This window comes from Amia ocellicauda, chromosome 15 (assembly GCF_036373705.1).
Source record: "Amia ocellicauda isolate fAmiCal2 chromosome 15, fAmiCal2.hap1, whole genome shotgun sequence".
NCBI classification, from domain to species: Eukaryota; Metazoa; Chordata; class Actinopteri; order Amiiformes; family Amiidae; genus Amia; species Amia ocellicauda.
The window spans coordinates 29,959,400-29,970,312 of record NC_089864.1 but is presented as its reverse complement, the minus strand read 5'-3'; the positions used below and the strand labels follow the sequence as shown (position 1 = coordinate 29,970,312).

General features: G+C 36.6%; 1 protein-coding gene across 2 annotated transcripts in view; it reads right to left on the bottom strand.

Moving 5' to 3' along the window:
- Positions 1–288: 288 nt before the first annotated feature.
- The window catches only part of cwf19l1 (CWF19 like cell cycle control factor 1), a 55,777-nt gene continuing 45,152 nt past the window's right edge, over positions 289–10,913 (bottom strand). Inside the window, exons 14-15 of one of the 2 annotated variants that reach the window (XM_066724653.1) lie at positions 7,777–7,970; positions 289–6,926 (exon numbers count right to left, since the gene is read on the bottom strand). In XM_066724653.1, coding sequence (XP_066580750.1) covers positions 7,826–7,970 — 145 coding nt within the window. In that variant the 3' untranslated portion in view covers positions 289–6,926; positions 7,777–7,825. Of the gene's footprint in view, positions 7,971–10,913 lie in introns of both variants that reach the window. The other variant, XM_066724652.1, reaches the window with a different exon arrangement.

Genomic DNA, 10,913 nt, shown 5'->3' with positions numbered 1-10,913 from the left:
CACGGATGAGGTGATGGTCTGGGGCTCTTTTGCTGGATCCAGAGTGAGTAGCAACCTGAACCAAAATGGCTACCACAGCATTTTGCAGCGCCATGCAATTCCCTCTGGTATACGCCTAGTTGGTCAGGGTTTCATCCTACAATCGTATAATGACCCAAAACATGGGATGAACTGGAGAGAAGGGTGAAAGAAAAATAAGTGCAACACATTTGTGGGAACTTCTGCAACAGTGTTGGGAAGAATTTTCCAAAATATATTTGATTTCCAAAGAATACACTGAGACATTAAACTGATATATAAAGTTTATATATATAGTTTAGGGCAACTTAGAGAACATAATAGAGTACTACAACAACTTTTGTTTTATTTTATATTATTTTCTTCTGCATTTTCCAATCCATGAAGTTAAAAATACATTTGGCGTTTTTATAATAAGTTATGATGGAAAAATATGTTTTGGCAAAACACAACAGTTCTTTTAGTACTGAAATGTTATTATAGAAATGATAATTGGAACTATAAGTCTGGAATCACAGGTTTAAAAATAAAAATGGCAATACGAATGCCACAGACAGTGCTCAATGTGTCCACCATTGTTCCATTGTCAGTCAGTCACAAACAATTGATCCAAATCCAGAAGAGATACCCAGTCAGCAAGCACACAGTGAATGATGTCAGGTGTAATCATGTTAAATATGAATTAATTATTGTTCCCTGTGATTAATTATTTCCCCCATGATCCCAGACTGATGGGACACCCTGTATAACTTAGACAATTAACAATTAGATCAAATATGTTACATGATATGAAGAAGAAAAAAAAAAAAAATTGGGAGCAGAATACAATAGTACTAAATAAATGCTAGGTAGGTAACACTTGTAAACAAATATGAACACATTCCATGCCTTGCTATAAAATACATTCTAAGTTATTTCATAATTAATGATGACTGACTTTTCAAATACACATCCATAGAATAATTCTTAAATTAATTCTTAAATTCTTAAATAAAATAACCATTATAATAGTAACTACAATAAAAAAAAATAGCACTGTATTCTGTTTGTGAATCTTTTAGTAAACCGAGAAACCAAGGGGGGAACAAACACAGAAAATGTTCTCAAATACAGGGCGACTTACAACATAAGTGCAAAACAAATTGCAAAAATACAGTTAAGTAAAAGGCATCAATCATTACAAATTTAATGTACATAAAACATAGCAATTCAAAATATATAATACATTTTACAAGTTCCAAGTTACAATTTACACAGGTAAGTATAGTAAGTGAGGTCCTACATCCTGGATGGTAAAAGCTAAGTGCCGTCAAGATGTAGGGTCACAGTCAGGGGTTATGGGAAAGGGAGCAAGGAGGAAAACAATCAAGAACGTGAGAAGCATGATAAAACTCTGTGAAGTGCTATCTAGCAGGGATAAAGGACTAATATTACAAGTACTTGTATTTGTCCAATATGCTAATATTCTACAAAAATATATTACACTGGTTTAATATTTGTATTATTAGATTAACGATACTTACAATATAAAATGTATTATTATTATTATTACGAAATTGAATCATACAGTGTCTTATTACTCTTACTAGTACTGTAGGTATTATAATTGTCTCCGATACTTGCTCTCTTACACTAAGGTTATTGTAGATTTTAATTTATTGTATTTAATACCTTGCTCTTATTGTATTGTAATTTTTTATGTATATTTTGTATTTAATTGTAAGTCACCCTGGATATGGTAATCTGCTAGGAAATAAATAATAATAATAATAATAATTATTATTATTATTATTATTATTATTATTATATTAATTATACTTTTATGAAGGAAACATAAACAGCTGTATTGCAACTATCAGATTAGAAATATAAATGATAATCAGGAAGACAAAATAATTAGTTACATAATTATGGACAGAAAACTTAAAATGCACTATAGACGGCTCGTTTAATGTTTGTTTCAATTTGGATCCACTATATCTATAAACATTTTAGTATACACTACCGATTAAACATTTTAGAACACCCCAATTTTTCTAGTTTTTATTGAAATTTAAGCAGTTCAAGTCCACTGAACAACTTGAAATGGTACCAAGGTAAGCAGTAAACTGCCAGGTTAAAAAAAAAAAAGTTTAGGTTACCAAAAACTGAAAATTAATGAGTCATATACTGTTATTACACCTTCTTTAGCATTATTTGGCAATGTTACACGCAGCTCCTGTGCATAGAAGTTACACTGTATTTCTACAATGCGCACATCATTTGAAAGCTTATTCTCTTGGCTACCAGTGTGTTTAATTCTCAATCACATATACATATATACAGTAGGTTTGTTTTGTTCAGAACAACCTAACAATGAATGCAGAATATTATTATTTGATGTTCTATCAAACACATAGATGTAAAATTGTTGTGTATTAGTACACTGTAAACAGTTTTCCATCTTGACATTTTGAGCTCTTTACGGGTGTGTGTTGCTTCTACCAAAACGTGGATGGTTTTTGATCAGTAGACTGTCTGGTTCCAGAATATGTCATATTCAGCTTCAACCACATCGCTGGGGAGTTTGTTCAGATTGTGACTACTCTCTGTGTGAAGAAGTGTTTCCTGTTTTCCGTTTTGAATGCCTTGAAGCCCAATTTCCATTTGTGTCCCTGGGTGCGTGTCCCCGCTGAACTGGAAAAGCTCCTCTGGTTTGATGTGGTCGATGCCTTTCATGATTTTGAAGACTTGGATCAAGTCCCCATGTAGTCTCCTCTGCTCCAGGGTGAAAAGGTTCAGTTCTCTCAGTCTCTCAGCAGGACATTCCCTTCAGACCTGGAATATGTCTGGTTGCTCTGCTCTGAACTGCCTCTACAGCAGCGATATCTTTCTTGAAGTGTGGAGCCCAGAACTGTCCACAGTATTCCAGATGAGCTCTAACTAGTGCATTGTACCATCTTGTACATTTCTTCCCTTGTTCTAAATTCTACACTTTTTACAATATACCCTAAGATTCTGTTTGCCTTTTTTATTGCTTCCCCACATTGTTTGGATGGGGAGAGTGATGAGTCCACATAGACTCCTAGGTCTTTCTCATGCATTACTTAATCTAGTTCTGTTCCTCCCATAGTGTAATTATAGTGGACATTTTTGTTACCTGCATGTATTACCTTGCACTTGTCCGCATTGAATTTCATTTGCCAGGTGTCGGCCCACAACTGAATATTATCTAAGTCCCTCTGAATAGCCTGTGCTGCCGAGATTGTATGTGCTGAGCCACCTATTTTAGTATCATCTGCAAATTTGACAAGTTTGTTAACTATCCCAGAGTCCAGATCATTAATATAGATTAGAAAAAGCAAAGGCCCTAGTACTGATCCCTGTGGAACTGCACTAACAACCTCACTCCAGTTTGCTTCTGTAGTCCCAACTGGGCTTTCCCAGTCTATGTTTGGGAAATTGAAAATCCCCGACAGAATGTGTCGAGATCTTCCTTCCTTCTTCCTTGCTTAGAAACATTGCTAAACTAAGACAATTCCTCTCATTACATGACACTGAGAAATTGATACACACATTTGCTAGATTGGATTACTAATGCCATTCTGTCAGGTTAAACAAATAGAGCTATTTCTGCTCTTCAGTTAGTTCAAAATGCTGCCGCAAGAATCCTAGCTAAAATAAAAAAACATGAACACATCACTCCAGTATTAGCTTCTCTTCACTGGCTCCCCGTGTGCTATAGGATAGATTTCAAAGTTTTTACCATTTTAAGCACTAAGGTACTGGCACCTCCCTATCACTTTTTCCTATAGGATTCTGTGTTTGCAATGGGGGCACCGATTGTTCTAGGGGGTCTAGGGATTTTTTTTTTTTGTAGAACAGTTGTCAGAAGGATAGGGAAGTCAGTTTAGCTTTATTTTTTCTTTAGCGTGACAACACATTTGTATTCTAGCCTATCCACTTGGTCTAAATGTTGGTAGAAAGATCTAGGCAACAAATAGGTAGTAAGACATGTTTGTTGTAATATGCTATAGAATACAAAAACAATAGTAACTAGAAAAATAGGGATGAGAAGTGTATCTAACATTTGATATTAAAACAAACAAAACAAGTATATATTGATTTTATTTTAAAGCCTGTACTGTTGATTGGCTCTCTATGTAGCTGTAATGAAGATTAACGGGAAGGTGGGATTTGTTATTTCTTGTCTGTGATTGGCTAACAATGGGATCGGTGGAAATCTACAGATCTGCGGAAATCTGCGCTACAAGAATGCGACCAATGGCTTCCTCACAGAAGTTTTGCATGTAAATACTTTGACAAAGTAAATTAAAACACTGTTAAGTGTGTAATATGTGCAGTGCAATTAATCTACCACAAATCTACAGCTGGTATGTTAACCCACCTAAAAGCCAAACACCCTTCTGTGACACTAGCAATGATAGAAAAGGAAAGAGCACCACAACAAACAAATATGATTAAGCTACATACACAGCAAGCTATTGCTATTGATTGATTATTCGATGGAACTCAACATAGAGTGTGGTTTGGAAGCATGCAAACGTAAATCGCTTAGTTATCGTTGTGGAATTATCAATAGTCAAAATACTTGTCAGGAACATCCCTACTGATATACTTCTACATACGACTGACATACCGGTGTAAAGTGGCACGAGTCACTCCTGTTGGTCCGTAGTAGTAGCTTGTGCTCTAGCCTAGTAGGGCAGGGCAGCTTCCATGCTAACACACAATGTTGCCACAACATTGTTGCAACGTAATAACGTAATTTACGTTTCTACAACTTTGTTGCAATATTGTGTGTTAGCAGGGTTGTGAGCACTGTACTTCAAACCTGGATTGTCTAGCAACCCCACATTTGTAAAGGAAATGCTGTCTCAGCCTTTAAATCACGGCTGAAGACTCATCTTTTTTGTGTCTGTTTTTCTAGCCAATAGTGCCGCCATGGACATTAAATGCACAATTGTATTTAGAGATGTGCTGCATTGCATGACCAGAATCTGAGCACGATGTTCTTTTTGTTTCCAGCGACGAGGCACCTCATCCCTCACCATGTAAGCCTGACGAGGCACAACCCATCTCAGAGGGCAACACAAAGGGCTAACTGTACCCAGACCCCAAAGTCTGATGAAACATCACCAACCCAAGGGCTGGCGAGAGGCCACCATAGGGAAGACAACAGCCAGCAGCACCAACCAAGAGCTTTCTGATCTCCTTGCTGCTGTAACAACTATATTGCCTGGAGGGGCAACCATTAGGCCTAGGCGTGGACCCCCAGATAGTTATTTTCTCATACATACCATTCATATTAGGAGTTTTTGTTTTTCTATCCTCCGTGCCTAATGGTTTATTTAATGTTAGTTTACCTTACTTTATTTTAGTTAATTTAAACTGTTAAGGTCTATTTTTATTTATTTTTCTTTTATTTTGCTGTATGTTTACCACTCTGTAAAGTGCTCTGTGGCTACCCTGCGAAGGGCACTGCACAAATAAAAGTTGATAAATTGAAAATGTGAATTTAAATTTTGTCCAAAACATTGTGTAACATTTATATTATGGTTTTAAACATTTGTACATCAGAAAAGTCTATGCTTAACGAAAAAGTGTTAGTCTTATGTGATAAATAATTTTATAAGACCATTACATCAATGACCAGTATTGATAATTGCAGGGTGAGTATTGTCATAGGCACACTTTGGGACAGGATGCTATATTAAAATGTATTTTAAACCAAAAGACTAACATTTAAATCGGGCATTAACCTTACTAAAGTAAATACCATGTCAATACAAATAACTTCAATATATAATATATAAGACAGTATTCATCTGTTTTAGTTGACTTATTTTGTTTTATTTTACATACGTCAAAGATACTCTTATATTATGAAAAATAATAATTCCATATAAATTTCCACAAGGTCAAAAATAATGGGCACACGACTCTGCTTGGGGGGTGTCAGTACTAATCCATAACCTATGTCAGTACCAGGAAAACAACCTGTGTCGTCCTTATCAGACTGCACCGATGCACTGACATGTCAGAATAGTACTGTGGCATTATGAAGATGGCTCGTGCCATACTGTTATTATACAATAATTTAACAATCAGAACAGCAAGGTAAAAGGTGTTTTGTTTTTGTTATTTAGGAGTATTCATTTTCTTATTTCATAAATCTTATTTGTTGTTAAGGTACACAAAGTAAGAAAAATACATTTTGAAAAAGTAGGGGGGAAAAATGTACATGGCTGGCAACTATTAAATACATGTTGTAGACACTTTAGGAGACTTAGGCCACTGTTGTCCACAGAAGATGTGGAATTGCATATTCCATTATTAAAATGATTTAATCTGGTCCCTGTGGTTTTGTAAAGCTGCAATAAATGGACAGGCAGGTATTGGGAGCAGATTGTAACCATCCAGACTAAGGTACCTGTTAGAAAAAGTGATTTACCTTTCAATTTCCTTAATTCTTAAACAATACAGTATATCTCATCTGGAGTGAGGTTATACTGGTTGTTTGTGGATGTTAAACAAAGTACATTTTATTTGCAGACAAAGCAAACTAAGTTGTAAACAAGTCACGTCTTTTTGTTTGGTGACCTACAGTCTCTCTGAGGTTGTTGGAAATTACAACATTCTACATTATTCTTAGTGTTTCATTGCTGGTAATTTTCTCTTATAAACACTAACCATTTATTATGATTGCATGGTATTTTCCAGCATGTAAAAGTTGAATGAATGACACCACAAACAGTATTGTCATTTTTTTTTTAAATAAATTGTGGGTTGTATAATAAAATTAATAATAAAGAAGAGAAGTTTATATACACAATTGTTCCACTCCTGAACAGTGGGATCCCTGATGTGTTAAAAACAGGCAGTATCTGAAGGCTGTAATGTATACACTAAGAAAAGAAAAGGAAAAATATTTTAAAAAATTGCTACACTTACTGACAAAAGAAACCAACAAAAGCTTAAAAGGTACATAAATGTAAATTAACAAGACCGCAACCATCTATCCTCCATTTTGAAGAATATGAAGTGCTGAAGTTCTGCTAAATTAAACTGAACATATCCTCACATCTTTTTTAATTACTGAACTTTACTAAGTTTAGTGTCTGTTGCACTCATTTTCAGGATGACAACTTACATGGAGCTACAGTCTGGTGTGCCAATGACCTAATTTATACTGATCCTCACAGCTGTAAGAAAAACTCCACTCCTCTCCTCAAAACCACTACAAATTTAGGCCTATATGTTTTAAAAGGTCTTGTGATATGAACAATTAGAAAAATTGCAGGCACATTACTTAGGTAGTATACAGTATATAATGCAATATGCTTCTACTTTCCCATTAAAGAACATAGCTTTTTACATGACTTATGATTAAGGCCCTTGCCTTATACTCAGTCAAAAACCTGAAGATTTCAATCAATCCACTCCAATGAAATTGGAGATCTTAAATAATACTTAAGTAATGAATATAAATGACTAATGGTAAAAAACATTATAAAGGGTGTGTATAAATAAACAAGCCAATGAAGAAAATCTATTTTTAAAAGTAACAAGTTCCAGAATGCAATACAGCAAACAAACTCCACACAATGTTAAAATGAGTAAGGAAATACTTTCTATTGTCGTTTCATGCATCTCTCTTTATAAAGATGTGTACTATAATGGTCTGATGTCCTTGAAGTGGTTGACTGAATACTAGGCAAGTTGGTATTTTTAATTTAGGTGTTGAATGACACAGACCTTATTTCTGTTCTATACAGCAAACACTGTTTATCACTCCCAGTCCAGTTCAGTCTTGTAGTGTAAAGTCAAAGGGCTCAAAGCTCTCTCTGAATTTCCTGGCCAGAGACTCCTCTTCTTCTCTCGTGTACTTGCATTCTCTCCAATCTGCCCGAGTGGGGATGTTAAGAACAGCTTCGCTGGCCAAAACCTCCCTGTGCAAAATATAAAAAAAGTGTAGTCAACAGAACAGGTGCATAGCACATTTTGATTTTGTGTGATAATTCACACAGATAATTGAGAAGTTGGTGCTACTTTATCAGGAAACCTCTGGAAACATAGCCTCTGGAAAAATAACCAGCTGTTCCACATAATGAAGAGTCATAAGTCACTTATATTCATTGTATATATTACTTGCAAGAGAAAGGATGTAGTATTATTTATAAATTAAAGTTAAAATAATAACAATTTCTGTCAAAACCATAAGAAGAGTTGTTGGTCTCAACTTCATCTGTCATCTGTAGATTTCAGTTTCAATTAATGCCATATGCAACATTTCTTTATCACAGCGGTCTGGGAACAAATAGGAAGAGTATCCCTCCTAGATTACTAATGTCCAAACCGGAGGCTTATCAACATCATTGTTACAACTACAACTTGCATATGACGGATGAAGAAAATAATAAACAAACACAGATTTACACAATTTACATGACCTGAACATGGTTCCTGCAGCTCTGAGATTCAGCTGAGCAAAATTCACTCTTTTCCAAGAATTTTTAAGCCCCAAGTATTTTCACAGCAAGTATACCAAACATATATTGTAAAATTGTTGAAGTTAAAATTCAAATGTAACATTTTTTTTTTATTCAAGCTATATGAATTGTAAAAGAATGTGTACAATAAATACAGTACAAATGCAATGATTGTAGTTGATGACAGGGGTTACTGTTAAAAATAAAAACTTAAAAAAACGAATTTGTATATATATGTGTGAGGCAGCCAAGGAGAATCCTCAAATTTAATAAAGGAGGATTGGGAGGCTACCGCCCCCTCCTGGACCTCTATGCATGTCCTGGACCTGAGGGATCGACTATCAGCACTGGGGAAACTTGTACAGTCAAATCTCTTACAGGCCCAGGAACGACAACAGTGCTTGTACAACAGGGGAGCCCGGTTACGATCGTTCACACCGGGGGACAAGGTATTGGCGTTACTCCTAACATCAACATTTAAGCTGCTGGCTAAGTGGCAGGGACCCTTTGTAGTCACATGCCGCTTAGGGGATGTCGATCATGAGGTGTGTCGCCTGGATCGTCGGAGGGAAAAGCAGATATACCACCTCAACATGCTGAAGAAGTGGCGAGAGGAGGAAGCATCATGTGCTCCTAATTCCTCCAAAAATAAAGAGTCTGAACCCGCTGTTTCTGAGGTTCAAATTGATCCCAATTTAACAAACGTGCAGAAACAGCCGGTTTGCTCTTTATTGACCGGCTTCCAGCATGTCTTTTCTCACCGATCTGGGCTCACACCTCTCATTGAACACCATATTCACACAGAACCGGACACCTGCGTGCATGTAAAACCATATCACACCCCCTATTACAAAAAGCAGGCTGTCAATGCAAAAGTGCAGAAGATGTTGGAGCTGGGTGTCATTAAGAAATCACAATCGGAGTGGTGTAGTCCTATAGTCTTAGTGCCAAAGCCTGACGGCAGCACTAGATTCTGCATTGATTATAGCGAGCTCAACGTGGTGTTTAGGCTTGATGCCTATCCGATGTCCTGTGTGGACGAGTTGCTGGACCTATTGGGCGCTGCTCACTTTTTTACGACACTGGACTTAACCTAGTAGCAGACCCCCTTTAGTTCAGCGTCCCAAGAGAAAACGCTTTCTCCACTCCTCGGGGTTTGTACCAGTTCCGCACTATGCCTTTTGGGTTGCACGGAGGCCCGGACACTTTCCAAAGGCTGATGGACTGTGTACTCCGGCACCACCAACAACATGCCTCTGCTTACCTGGGGCTACCTCTTGGGGGGGGACAGGTATGGCCAGTCGTTGACAAAATAACCGCTATCGCCTCCTGTTCATCTCCTAAGTCCAAAAAGGAAATTTGGCAGTTTTGGGTTTTTGCCAGATATTATCACCAGTTTCTACTGGACATTGCCATCCTGGCTTATCCCCTGACCGAACTGACACGAAAAGGTGCTCCAGATACGATCCAGTGGACATAGCAGTGCCAGGTGGCTTTCCAGGATATTAAGGACTGCCTCTGCCAACAACCTGTGTTGAAATGTCTTGATTTCTCTCTCCCCTTTATTCTACAGACCGAAGCCTCAGAAGTTGGAGTGGGTGCGGTCCTTTCCCAGAATTTTGGTGGCCAGGAACACCTGATAGTCTTTCTCTGTGCAGCGTAAGGTACACTTTCAATTTCAGTTAAAGAAGTCAATTTAAGTATCACCTTATCAAGAATCCTAGAATCTTGTAGAACTCAATTTCTGCAATAATTGGATGCAGACACCAATTCCAAAGATATAAATTCTCAAATGTATTAAAAACAAAGATAAAATGTAGCACTACACTAGTTATACAAAAAGGGAAAAACTAATTAAAATTCACTCAAGATCAACAAATCAAAGACAAATCACTTCCGTGACCAAATCAAACAACATATGATAATACAAATCATTAAACAAAATTTTAAACACATTGACTACAATACCAGTTAGTAAGACGAAGGTGAGTCTCTCATTAGTATTGTTAGTCGGACATGAAATAACTGCCAGTTAGTATTTATGTCAAATAACTTGTTATATATGTATGTATATATATATATATATATATATATATATATATATATATATATATATATACACACACTCACCTAAAGGATTATTAGGAACACCTGTTCAATTTCTCATTAATGCAATTATCTAACCAACCAATCACATGGCAGTTGCTTCAATGCATTTAGGGGTGTGGTCCTGGTCAAGACAATCTCCTGAACTCCAAACTGAATGTCTGAATGGGAAAGAAAGGTGATTTAAGCAATTTTGAGTGTGGCATGGTTGTTGGTGCCAGACGGGCCGGTCTGAGTATTTCACAATCTGCTCAGTTACTGGGATTTTCACGCACAACCATTTCTAGGGTTTACAAA